This window comes from Semicossyphus pulcher, unplaced genomic scaffold, assembly GCF_022749685.1.
Source record: "Semicossyphus pulcher isolate SPU_LCO1_2020_fin unplaced genomic scaffold, fSemPul1.0.p SCAF_2, whole genome shotgun sequence".
Taxonomy (NCBI): Eukaryota; Metazoa; Chordata; class Actinopteri; order Labriformes; family Labridae; genus Semicossyphus; species Semicossyphus pulcher.
Window position 1 is genome coordinate 16,613,921 of NW_027211693.1, and position 14,337 is coordinate 16,628,257.

At 41.0% G+C, this 14,337-nt stretch overlaps 1 protein-coding gene across 2 annotated transcripts in view; it reads right to left on the reverse strand.

Annotated features, from left to right (window-relative positions):
• fgf13a (fibroblast growth factor 13a) overlaps positions 1 to 14,337 on the reverse strand; it is a 104,371-nt gene that overhangs the window by 21,990 nt on the left and 68,044 nt on the right. The window contains exons 1-2 of one of the 2 annotated variants that reach the window (XM_069669668.1): positions 5,773 to 6,633; positions 3,108 to 3,218 (exon numbers count right to left, since the gene is read on the reverse strand). In XM_069669668.1, coding sequence (XP_069525769.1) covers positions 3,108 to 3,218; positions 5,773 to 5,962 — 301 coding nt within the window. In that variant the 5' untranslated portion in view covers positions 5,963 to 6,633. Of the gene's footprint in view, positions 1 to 3,107; positions 3,219 to 5,772; positions 6,634 to 14,337 lie in introns of those variants that run through there. The other variant, XM_069669667.1, reaches the window with a different exon arrangement.

Genomic DNA, 14,337 nt, shown 5'->3' on the forward strand with positions numbered 1-14,337 from the left:
GCTGCTGGGGTATACTGGGCTTCTTTTAGAAACATGTGAAGCTGAATGATGTAAATAATTTAACACAACGAGATTTAATTTAACTTGATTGCATTTGTAAGTACCGTATAGTGCTTTAGCATTAAGGACGGCGCTGTTTTAGACTACCTTATTCTAAGGAAGTTCATTAGTGAACTGCTCACAGGGTGTAAGAAAGAACACAGGGATGCGTTCACTGTTCTTAATGTTCAGGAAAATGTAATGACAGAAGGAGACTCAAAACAGCCGGTGACAATTAAGAGGACTTGCCAATTCTGTTGCCTTATTCTGGCTGCTACACTATCTCAGTCTTGCTGACAATAATGTGGAACTTAACTGAAAAGTTTGGACTGACAGTCTGCAAAATGTCCTGTTTTTACAGAGTCAAGGACTGACAGCAGAATATCTAGGAACATACTGAGGCTGGACTGCATTGTGAGCATAGAAACAGTACCCTGCTTCTTTCAAAGAAAGCAGAGTTTTACAGTTGCCTTACAGTTCTTTTTTTCCCTCCACATACCCAGGGGGGTTAGCTCAGTGTGATGCAACACAAGAAAACAGTTGATACCGTATAAAACGAGAGAGAGAGGAAGCAGTGGGAATGATGAGACTTGGGTTTGTTATTTCTGACATTGTTTGCCTTCCTAATGAAAATGTCACAGAAATATCAAACTTCTTTTATTACCGCAGCCGAGCGGCCCGGTCTGTCTTCTCAGCAAAGATCAAATCATTGTATTTGTGGGAGTGTGTTTGTATGAGTGTGTGTGTGTGTGCACATTTGAGTAGGTCCTCTCCCACCATCACAAGACACCAGTAGCTCCAAGAGGACTGCGCTCTCCGTCACCATGGAGACAAGCGCACCCAGCGCCTAACAACGCTATTTTTGGAGCAGTGCAAAAGAGCTTCACTCTTTCTCCTTTTTTTTTCCCGATTCAGCAGCACTCTTTAATTTTCTCTTCAAAAACTATTTTGGTGCTGATGCGGGACAGTAGTTACGCAAGTCGACAGCACAGTGAGAGCATGCAGATGCACAGTGATGGGTGGGGCGGCCAGTGTGTACAGTGAAGTGTTATATTGATGTCAGTTCATTCTCTTCATTCCTACTGCTGCACTTAAGTCTGCTCTGTGTAGCGTTTAACTTCCATTTTATTTACTCCACATATAACTCCACACAGATTACAAAGTGCTGCTTAGACAACATCCCACTTGCACAGAGCTGCTATTTATATGTAAGATACACACGCCATCGCCACCGAGGGAGTAATTGAATACAGAGGTACTAATTCAGAAGCTTCAGGAGTGTTTACATCCTCTTAGTGTCGGGATTACACACTAAGTATTACATCAAAGCAGTTTCAGAGTGCCGCGCAGATCTGCTTCTCTAATATATGAGTTTGGTGTGGGGACAAAGTGGATTTCACATCGGTCACTGACTCCTGTCCTGTTCTAATCTTCACAAGCATGATGTGTTGACTGCACTGTCTAACTATGACGGGGTCTATTTCTGCTGTATTGTTACCAGACAAGTAGCTGTGCTGTTACTCTTCCATTGATCTCCTCTTTAATCTGTCTATTGGAAAACAAAGAGCTGTGGGTGTAATGGCAACGATACGGGTGCAGCAATAAATAGTATAAGAAGACAAATCTGGCTCTCGCCACAGAGGCAGTGTGTAGGAGAGTAAGCAGCCAATCATCACCTCTGTTCAAGCTGCCATAGGATGATTGTGATTGGCTAAAATTAAACAGCTAGCAGTTTGTCTCTTTACTGTAAAGAAAAATGTATCTCTATCTATCTCTCTTTAACTCATTCAGGTGATATGAGCATGATGTTCAGGCTGCCATAATGTTGATATTCTGTTAGAAATGTACTGCAGGGTCGTATCAATCCATATCAATACATACATAATCAATATGTCGATTCAATGTTCAAGATTCAATTTAGTAAAAACATTGATCCATATCATGATTTTTATGATGTACCTTTATTTTGAAATAGTTTCCGTTAGCTCTGATTGGGTTAAATGGCCCTGTGATATTATCTCATATCATTTGCAGGCTTTTTAATCACAACAAATTGACATTTTTCAGGATGTCCCGATCCCGATCTCAACTATCGGATCACACCGATCTGGGCATTTTTTAACTGATCTAGGATCGGCAATTTGAGCCGATCATCTCACCCCGATCATTTACGCCAGCTGACGTAAACTGAGCACAATCTGCAGCAGAAAGCAAACGTGTGAGTAACTTAGCATAAGCAACCCGCTGGCTAAACTGTCAGCAGTGTGGAAATATTTTAAACTAGAAAGTGGAAACAGTCCAACAGTCACTTGAAATAATATATATTATACAATCTTTATTTAATACCATCGTTTCGCGCGGCGGTAGCAGTAGAGCTGCGTGCAATACTACCAGTTTGACACGACTAAAAACTAAATATGCAACGGAATACAGCGCGTTCACTAAAGCAACAGAGCAAAAGACTGCTATGCAAGTCAAGCTGTTTACACCACTTTTAAGTGGAGTATACTTGTTTTGTTTTTTATTATAATATAGCAGTAAGTGGATTCGTGATTTATTTTTGTGACTGAATATTAAAGGTAAACTAAGCTATGACACCATTCTGAGTAGAATTTATATGTGTTTTACAACAATGCTAGCTGGACTAAGTTCAATGGAATTAACTGAGACATCTTTAAGTTTTGCAGCTCTATTGGCAAATACAAGTGCTGCCTATTTGTTTGCTTGTTTTGTTCTGTTGTCTGTTTGTTATTTACTCTGTAAAGCGGCCTTGGGTCCCATGAAAGGCGCTATATAAGTCAAAGTTATTAAGTGATTCAAAATCTGATTGGGTTCAGGGGCCAAAAAAGCTGTTCGGGACGTCCCTAGAAGTGTTATCATAGAAGACTGGGTGATATAAACCAATATCATATTGTTGCCCAAAGAATTGATATAGAATCATATCATGATGAAACTTGTGACTTACAACCCTTATGTACTGTATGTATGTAATGCACTCCTGTCTGTGGCATTGAAACAAAGTAAATAGTTGACCAGCAAAGCGATATGTACATTCTGTAGACACTTACTGTAACCATTGTCCTCCTCCTTCGTTCCGTCAATGGTTCCATCTGCCTGCAGCTGCAGGTGGAAACCTTGTCGACTGTACAGCTTCGTCACGATCCCCTTCAGCTGGGGCTCTGTGGGAGCAGAGGGGAGACGGAGACAGGAAGACGCAGGAGTGAAACCACAGAGCAAAACATAAATGTAGCAACCTGTAGCCTCCTAAAGGGACATTTTAAAGCTTCCATTTCAGTTAAGTGTTTGCTGCTAATTTGGAAATTACTGGAGCCACAAAATCCAATTTAGTCAAAGGGTAGTACGGCTGAGTGGAGCCGAGGTGGGAGGAAAAAGAGCAATTACAGCGGCTGACTGGGATATGCTGCGACACCTGTCTGTCAGACAAACACCACCCAAAACACGTCAGAGGAAGCTTCTTCAGATCCCGAGGTCTGGCCTTCTTGTGGTAAATAAATAACGTTTTTTAAGGGAACAATGTGTTGTTTAATTCTCTTGGAGGAGGAATCTGGCCGCCATTAGAGGAGCTTCACTTTAAGATACTTTCACATTGGTTTTCACACTCAGTCATGGTAGTTGCAAATTTATTCAGGACGCTCTGCGTTCACTGATTTCCTCGAAGATGTCTGATGATTTAAAACAGAGTGGCTGTGTCCACAACCCGCAGTGGGGTCTCAAAAGCAGCCCCTATGGCCTGACATCAGAGAAGTAACACCACAGAGCGAAAAGAGCAAATGGTATCACATTTAATAATGCCTGTCAGGGCGTGTGGTGGCTTCTGGGTGTAAGATGGCGAGGACATTTGTTGCACGTTACCCCCTCCCTCTCTGTCTCTACGCTTCCCATCACGATCTACTGCGTGTGCACTGTCGAATCAAAGTAGGATGAAAAAAGTCTAATATATAGAGTCCAGTAAATTAACATGCAGATACTAACACTTGTGATAAACATTGTGCTCAATATTTCAACATTTCTTAAGGTGACGGTGAAGCTTTATTTTTCAAAATAAAATATAATGTAATGTAAAAGATTTTTAGATCAAACGGTAAAAGCGACTCTACTGTGTAGCAGCGTATAAATCAAGTGTCAGTAAGTGTAGCAGACGATAGTTTAAAGGGCCGAGCGTTTACTTTTCAAGTGTCTGGGCAGCCGGTCTGTCTGTGTTCCATCAGTGTAATGTCTGATAAGAGCTAAGTGCTCTCCACTCCCTGGTTACTGTCCCTGGTGGAGTGTCCTTAACTGCGGTTTACCACACCTTTCATCTATGCTTTCATCTCACCTGCCTGTCACGGCTGCCATTTCTAGCCCAGCTAAGGTTACTTGCGCAGCAGAGAGGGTTAAACTAGTGTGCACCCCGGGAATATTGCAATGACCTTCTTTTAAAACTTTTGGATTTCACTATCAAGTCATGATGCTTAACTGCAGCCTGACGACCTGCCTGAGATCTGTCGCTATGTGATTTTTACATGCAAACACACACAACAAAATGTGCTGTAAACACAGAAGAAACACAAGATGCCAGTTCTTTGATTTTGCCATGTGCAAACCACACGCAGACGACGCCTTCTCCTCAGCACTTACTGCTTCCTCCACAGGATAGAAATGGAGATTGGAAGTGAGAGAGGTGCAAAAAAAACCTGTGGGATAGTTATGCTCTTACGTAATTATGCACCCTATAACCTCAAGGTGCATCATATACAGAGATACGAAAACTGTTGGAAATGAGAGAAGTCAAAGGAATGCAATAAAGTGTTAAGGCTGAGCACAGCCATAAGCTCACACACATCAGGCTGACACAGCTGAGAGGAGGTGAGCTTTGAGCCTCAGAAATTGCAAGTTGTGACCACGGCTTCATATCTGATCCGATCATATCTTACTGAGGGAAGTGGTGCTCTGGGCTACAGGGACACACTTCTCCCACTGCAATAATAAGAGGGCTTTAAGAGCCACCGTGGACCTTGGCTCACGTGTCCAGGGATACAGTAACACTTCATACCTATGATACAGATTCTTATGCACAAGTATACTCATTTATTTAGAGTTCTGACGCCCACATGCCACTTATTACTTCTTACCTGCCAAGTATGCACCTGTTTGACACACCTCAGCAGCACAGAACTTATAGGACAGTATCATGGTGAAATATTAATTTAATAATTAAATCTGATTGCCAACTTGTGTTTCTCTTTTTAGTGATTTATTATAAAACTAATAAAAGTTATAACCTACCCAAAATAGTATTTGTCCATACTGGATGCTGATCTTACAGACAGTTTAAGTGGCCTGAGATGAACTGATTATGCAGTTTAATCTCAACAGTGAGCACTGACTCCTCAGTGGCAGTAAAACCTTCAGTCCAGAATGGACTTAATAAGCTCTCCTGTCCCGTGTGGACTGAGTAAGTAGACGGAGAGGGATGAAGCATCACTTTAATATATTCCTCAGACCAGTCTGAGATGCCAAAGGTGACCTCTCTGTGGACAAACTTCACGAGGGAGCCCCCTCATTCTCCCACTAACTCTGGCACAGTCATTAATCGTGTGAATCTTCCACAGACAGAGCAGCTCTTTTATATTCTACATCTTGTTTAGATTACATTTAAAATGTCCCCCTACAATGGATGAAGAGTTAGTGCGGATGAGGGGGATAAGAGCCTAGTGAAATTGCACAACAGACCTGGTCGTCTCCTTCTCCTCTTCTTGGAGCCAAAGAGTTTGACCCGGGAGAAAACGTTTAGCCGGCTGGGTTTTTCACAGCTTCCTTTGGTCTTACTGGGGCTGCTCACGCAGCGGCAGGCGTTAGATTTCTCCCGCTCCCTCGCCTGCCTTTTCTGCCGTATGAGGGAGCTGGCAATCGCTGCAGCCATGGCCAGTTTGGCAGCGCTCTGGAAAAAACTTCCAGAAATACGTGGAAATAATCACCCCCTTTGAATCCAGAAAAGCGGATTCAGAAGGAAAAGGTCCAGGCGCAATGGTATCAATAAGGCACCTAAAACGCTGCGTTAAGTAACAACGAATTTTCCAGGTGGACAGTGAGGAGAAGACAATAAAATAGTCCCAGTAGTGCGGTAAAGCCAGTTAGATAATGTCCACCTGAATCATGATTGCACGAATTCGGCCGTTATTCAGGAACTGTCCGTGGTACCTCCGAAAAAAGTCAAACTTAAGCCAAAATAAAAACCACACGTTCCTCTGTGAAGCAGCACAAAGACTTTCACCACCGCACGTTGCATGTTCCTCCACATTTTCTCGACATCACAACAAACACGCACAAACCCAGCTTCGGTAGGCGCCTTTGCATCATCCCACCAAACTACATGGCCGCGCACATGGTGCTCTGTGAGGCACACGGTCGTGAATGAAGCTCAGTGCGCAGCTGAAGGATGGAAACACCTGTTTGCAGACGCCGAGAGAGTCTTTGCACTGCTCTTTACCTGGTTTCCCTAATAATCCCTGTCTGAAGCTGCAGTTGTGAGAAGAAACTCACACTGCAACACAGAGGATATTTTTTTCTAAGGAGATTCCATTTGTTTTTCTCTCTTTTGTTGAAGGGAGGAAGCGAGAGGTGATAGCAGGAGGCGCTTCATTGTTGGCTGCAGTATCTGAGCCCAGCGCGAAGCACACACTCAGCTGAGCTGCTGAGAGGGAGCAGGAGGAGGAGGGAGAGGACAGGGAGTCTAACTAGTGAGACACAAACCCAGGCAACGTGCACAGACAATGACCATCACCATACAGGCCGGCGTAGTGGATAATTCATGTTACGAATCAAAAGAAAGGGGCGTAGATAGGGAAGTGGGAAAGACAAAGAGAGAAAGAGGGAAAACACAAGATTTACTGATTTTAATAGACTCAACTCGATATAAAGTCAACAAATGTAGAGACCTGAAACAAATCCTCCAGTGAATTTTATAAACTAAATATGTTTTAAACTAGCACAAGGCTCAAGCCGGCCACAGACGACTGGAATTTCATGTAGGTCTAACTTGATATTTAGTGGGCTAAATATAATTACAAGAATTAAAAATATACTTAGTTGCTGATGTCATTGCATGCGTTTTCTTGCAGGTGACTGTGAGAGATAAACTGCTGGTATCCATCAACAGACGTCAGCAGTGATTCAGATAAACATACAGCAGTGCAATAAGCTGTTATTTTGTGTGAGAAATCAAGACCCAAACAGCGCGGCATCGTTCATTCACACGTATTTAAAATGAACTTGACTTTCACAATAACCTTCATGCACGTACGTCTATATCCTCACTTAACTTTTATAATAGGCCACGACAGGTAAAATGCCAACTATGAAGCCCGGACCAAAGGTTATGTTCTGTATCATTTGCAACCTGACTGCCAGCCTGGATTGAGCACAGCTTACAGCCTAACCAATGGTGCCATCTACTGTCCTCAGCATAAACTGTCGTGTACATTATATTTCCCCCCCTCCGATTAATAGTACGCACTGGTAGCCTAACACACCTAAGGAGGCAGTATGTTGCGTTGATTACATTTGAAGCGTCGCATTGTTACGTCTGACCTCTCGCCCAATTGAATCACAATGAATATAATTAACAGCCTAATAAAGCTACAATTACAACTAAAAATGTCAACGTCCAAATAAACAGTATAGAAAGACTCTAATCTAAACAAACAGCGACAAAACTTAAAACTGTAAAACAGATAGAAAGTGATCGACTAGTGTGTCACTGAACGCACCTCTACTTCAGCACCAAGGACAGCTCCAGAGCGATTTACTACAGCAGAGTTCCGAGAAAAAAAACACTAATCAGAAGAATAAAACTGCTCCACCATTACTGTATTGGTGTAACTTGAAGCCAAAAACATTTAACATAAGATAACACTTAAAAAAAACATTTTTTTAGATTTAAAAAAAAATTTAATTGAAAAATCCCAGAACTTGAGCCTACCTGAAACCGATTTTCTCAGGGGGAAAGTCATGATTGTCTACAGCGAAGCCAAAACGCAGACTTGGATTCTTGCAGTCCTTGTGTACTGAAGTGAAGCACAGTCGAGTAAAGTTCAAACCATTGTCAGACAAACTGTCAGAGGCGTTGTTGAAGAAAAAGCAGGCATCGAGGCGTGGCCATCAACAGGAAGATCATTACAGGACATTAGCGACATGCCATTATGACTCCTAAAATGCTCATTAAACATTCATTTAGAGGTCTGCTTGATCCGGCAAACACGGGCGCGTGTTCGCTGTGCTGCTGCCGCGCGCGGAGGGGCCGGATTGGAGAGAAGTGATCGAAAATGCAGCCTGAGATTGTACTTCCTTCTTGGGGCAGAGAAGACTTTGCTCTCATGTTACAAAAAATGATGTAAAACGATCCGATAATGCGTTGAGTAAACCGGTTATACAGGCCTGTCCACTTTCGACTGAAAAATATCGATGTACAATCAACCGAGACAACATGCATTAAGCAAAGTGTTTTTACAAGGACAATTGTCTGTTCGCTCTGTTCTCTCAAAGTGTACAGTTTAGAGGTTGTTGGAGAATACTGGCATTGACCTAATTAGACATGAACTTCACTGCACATAATACGGTCAACACAATGCTTGAAGTGTCGTCTCTTTGTTTGCTCATACTGACCTATTTCATATCAGTACAGTTATATAAGGGGTTTCGAGTAATAGATTATGATGTGTGTGAATCGCTATGGACGTGGTTTAAGAAGTTAACTGTATGTAATCTAGACTAAACAATGAGCTATTGAATATACTGTACTAGTGAGCCTTACAGTACAGTACAGTAAGTACTCTCGGTGCACTGACTGTGCACCGCTCTGACCACTAGATGGAGCAAGTGGACAGCCTAAAAGAGCTGCACGCTCAACCTAACAGGGAAAATCAACCTATAAACCAAACTCAGCACACAATATATAAAATATGTACCTCACCATGCACAGCATCTGAACGTAAATTGATCATGGTGTAATCGCATTGTTTTTAGATGGTCGATTAAGAGATTATTATTATATGTTCTTAAGGAAATTTGTTTTGACACGTACAACATGTACTTTTTCAACACCGAACAAGTTCCACACTGCCCAATGTGCGATACACCAGTATTAATCATAAGTGTACATAACTGGCTCTAAAAGTAAAGCAGCCTCAAGCTGCTCACAAGCTTGCTTCAGGGCTTTCATGGACAAGGGCTTGGGCTGGACAAAGATCGCTTTAATATGTAAATAAGTTTTATTTAATGTAAAGTTTATAGTGAATCAGAGTTACTCCAGGATTTCTCTCTAACTGACTACATAATACATACGTAGCCTCTTCTTTCTCTGTAGTTCAGATTATAAATCAACTTTAAATTGACCTTCTAAACCTGCTGTACAAATTTATATTAAAAGCACACAGATTATATTTAAAGCAATGTGGAGTTATGGTATTTTTACAATATACTATAGATTTTCAAATAGCTTCCTGCTTCAGAAAATAAATCAAATCAATTAAACCACAGCACTGCAAGAATAATAAATATTTAATTGAGAGGTTGGGTGATATCCTAAGATGCTGAGCAGTCGGTCATGGAAGCTGGCTACCAATATATCGATTTACAAGGGATGTGGTTTAAATGACATAGGCACCGTAGAGATAAAATCATTTGTTTTTCATTTTACTGTCATTGATGTTCCCCATAAACGGCTTCCAGTAATGGCATGAGGGAGTCTAACCTTTGACCCCGCACAATCTAAGAAAAGATGGTGGCCAAAGTTGTTTCAAGGTTGAACTTGGCTTTATAGAATCATTGCTATTTCCAGAACAGCTGGCACCTTTATATATAACAGCAGGTTTATCCGCAGGGGTGATCTTTAATGTGAGTCACAAGTCACAAAGTTTTTACTAAAGGGAAAATGGAGATCTCAGCTCAAGCTACACAACAATAGATTCTCAGGGATGAGAAAGCAGTCTAAGAATGAACACTTATTAATGATTGTCTTTGTAAAGCCTGATTAAATAATTTCCTCCCCTGTAGCCAGTGGTAACCTAAGCATACGTGCTTTAACATGTTTAATTCTATCAGTAATCTTGCGTTGTTTGATACTTTTTATGATCAATTCTGAATATTTAATTACGCCTTTTATTTCTCGATAACAGTACGTTGTTATAAAGAACAGACCGTTGCTAGGGATGCGGCGCTAATCACACAATCTGGTGGACTAACTGTAATCATATCAATCCGCTAAAAGAAGTCCAGTAAATTTGACGTCGGTCTGTTTACAGAGGGGAAAAAAAGAAAAGGAACAAACAGCTGAGAGATAGCGATGAAGGTTAAATGATGCAAAAACTGAAGGCTACGACAGAGAGATCGATGAAACTGAAGATGGCACATGAAGTAAAAATTAAACAGAACAAAGTACGGGGTACGGCGGTGTTTAAAGACAGTAAATGGAAAAGAAAATGTCAACAGACTCTGACACTGACGAGACAGACAACTTTAATCAGGTGCTGAGTTTATTCCTGCGGTCCGGGTCAACTTGTCTTAGTTCACCATCATTGTTTCCATTTACTGTGAGTGATAACAGCTAGGTTAGCTCATTTTACTGTGAGTAACAGCTAGGTTAGCTCATTTTACTGTGAGTGATAACAGCTAGGTTAGCTCATTTTACTGTGAGTAACAGCTAGGTTAGCTCATTTTACTGTGAGTGATAACAACTAGGTTAGTTCATTTTCATGTGAGTAAAGACGGCTAGGTTAGCTAATTTTAATGTTAGTAAAGACGGCTAGATTAGCTCATTTTACTGTGAGTAAAAACAGCTAGGTAAGCTCATTTTAATGTGAGTAATCACGGCTAGGTTAGCTAATTTTAATGTTAGTAAAGACGGCTAGATTAGCTCATTTTAATGTGAGTAATAACAGCTAGGTTAGCTCATTTTACTGTGAGTAATAACAGCTAGGTTAGCTCATTTTACTGTGAGTAATAACAGCTAGGTTAGCTCATTTTACTGTGAGTGATAACAGCTAGGTTAGCTCATTTTACTGTGAGTGATAACAGCTAGGTTAGCTCATTTTAATGTGAGTAAAAACAACTAGGTTAGCTAATTTTAATGTTAGTAAAGACGGCTAGATTAGCTCATTTTACTGTGAGTAAAAACAGCTAGGTAAGCTCATTTTAATGTGAGTATTCACGGCTAGGTTAGCTAATTTTAATGTTAGTAAAGACGGCTAGATTAGCTCATTTTACTGTGAGTAAAAACAGCTAGGTAAGCTCATTTTAATGTGAGTATTCACGGCTAGGTTAGCTAATTTTAATGTTAGTAAAGACGGCTAGATTAGCTCATTTTAATGTGAGTATAACAGCTAGGTTAGCTCATTTTATTGTGAGTGATAACAGCTAGGTTAGCTCATTTTATTGTGAGTAACAGCTAGGTTAGCTTATTTTACTGTGAGTGATAACAGCTAGGTTAGCTCATTTTACTGTGAGTAAAGACGGCAAGGTTAGCTCATTTTAATGTGAGTAATCACGGCTAGGTTAGCTAATTTTAATGTTAGTAAAGACGGCTAGATTAGCTCATTTTAATGTGAGTAATCACGGCTAGGTTAGCTAATTTTAATGTTAGTAAAGACGGCTAGATTAGCTCATTTTAATGTGAGTAATAACAGCTAGGTTAGCTCATTTTTAAGAAGGCTAGAGATAACCATTGTTAAATTATGTGTAACACTAGCATTAGAATGATGTCTAGCACTTAACTTTGACTTGCTTAATCTGTAACTGTTACTTAGATGTCTGAAGAACTTCTTGAAGGCTAAACATGGATAGCTTGTATTAGAAAAATGAATCTAAAGATCTTACTACCATACTTTTCAGAGTAGATGTCCAATCATGCTGTATATTACTGTGTCTCTTATAGCCTAAGGTTTCAGTCACAGTCATTTCCTAATGCAGCAGCTTTTAAAATGAGACCTTTCCTGCAACAGCAAAGCAATAATTTATAAATCCCACTTTATTCTAAGCATACTGTAGTCTTACTCTCAGCTATATGTTACTACTGCACTCTGGAATAGACTAATGCTTAATAGACCTCTTTACAACCCGATTCCGTCTGCAGCATCAGTCTCCGTGCCTGGCACCACCAGATACCTCTAATTCCGCCCTGAGCAAACACACACAGACAGATCTCTGCACCACCAGAAACAGATCCCCGGTCTTTGCTTCAGTCATCCCAGTCCTGATAAACCTGGGCCATCAGTCAAACAGACACTGCGGCCCTTCAGGAGGATGGCCTGGTTTATCACTGACACTTAGGAGGACACAGAGAGGTGGTGAGAGTCACACGCTGCATTGTACTACAGCAACACTAATCAAACACCTGAGATGATACAAAGAAAGTGCAAATGTGTACAGACCTGATAATGTCCATCCTGCTGTTTTACTGAGAAGTGGCCAAGCTATGATGGGTAATACAAAAATAGCACAGAATGGAACAAGTGGACGAGGTGTGATAAGGACAGAGGCGTGTTTTAAATAGATCAGAAGGTATTAAAATATAGATTTGTTTTATTCTAATTTCTTCAGTGTCACTTATATTCGGACGTCTCTGAAGAAGATATGGTCCTCTTGTCTTTTTAAAAGCGACAAAAGTGGACTATAGTTATATTTGACGCATTTGAAGTCTACAGCAGACTTTAAAAAAGTCAAATATAGCTGTAGTCCTCTGTGCTCCTGTCGTTTTTAAAGACAGAAGTAGACTGCAGCTATATTTTCTTCTAATTTCTACAGTACCATTTGTTTTCTGGCGTCTCTGAAGAAAATATAGCTCAAGCCCTCTTTTGTCTTTTTATTGTTTTGAAAGAAAAAAGTAGACTTCAGCTATATTTGAAGCATTTGAAGTCAACACCGCACTAAAAATGTGCTCATTTGCAAGTGAAAGCTGGCTGATGAGAAGCATTGCATTATCATAAAATCAAACCTAGACGATGAGACATGACGCACCAGCCTCTGGTTTTATCCAAATGCTAAAAAATGTTCCAGTCCCAACAAGCACAGACACGAGTGACCTCTGTAACCTACAACTACGGACACTGTAAATAAGACAAGCGAGTTAGACACAAGGTCAGCCACACACACACTCATAGAAACTGCCTCTGTGTCTGTGTTGTGTGTGTGTGTGTGTGTGTGTGTGTGTGTGTGTGTGTGTGTGTGTGTGTGTGTGTGTGTGTGTGTGTGTGTGCTTAGGTTGCTTGTGTAGCGTTGTGCCATGGGTACATTAATTACTGTAGTGCCCCAGAATGCTTGTCTTCTGTGGCCTCCCGCGGGCACCTTCACTGTGAATTCACACTCAACACACACACACACACACACACACACACACACACACACACACACACACACACACACACACACACACATACAGTGAGAAAGTGAGAAAACAGTTGAGGAAAGCTGACATGTACAGTCCCGCTGCCTTCCATCGTAATGCCATTATAACCTTACAGCACACATGCTAACTTATTTTGCTTTGCTATGTAGTAAAATGTGTTTATTAACAGCTCAAGAGAGCAGACTTTAATGCTTAAAGACGTTCAAGAGCCAAAACGGAAAAGAAAAGTGTACTATAAGAAATCATTGGTGTGTAAAAATCCGCATTTACTCTTCCTCACACTGCAAACTTTTCAAACATTTCCCGACAATAAGCAGCATAAAGTCCGCATTCTGTAAACACCTAACCAAGCTAGGGCCGCATGGTTTTACACAGACCCCACATGTGTCCCAGCACCCTGCTGCTGTTACCCCCTGTGGCCACTAGAGAGCAGAACTCCAGAGTAAAAATAAAGTGGAAGACGGGCCTGTGTGCTGCCAAGGTTGAGCACGGCGTTGACCTTTGTATTATTAAATATAACCAAACTATTAAAGCTATCTCGTCTTATTAATAACCCCGAGCTATCATGATAACACCCAGGCTTTAATGAATTTTTAAATTCACAGGGAAAAAGTGGCCTCCAAGGGCAAACACAGAGTAAATGAGGAGGCTAACCTTGCTCCTGGTGTGTAATAGAGGACAAAGGTACACACTAGGATTGTGCCCCCGATTATATGGAGATCTTTGATGCCTGAATAAATTACTATCTTCTCATAACATTTGCTGTGGTAGGATTTTTTTGAACCTCTTGATGCAGATTAAGGGAATAAAGTGTAACATTATCACAGAATGATCTCTGATAAGCTCACAGTGCTCCTGCTCCAGCCCTTTGGCAGCACTCTGCAGCCTGTCTGCTCGCT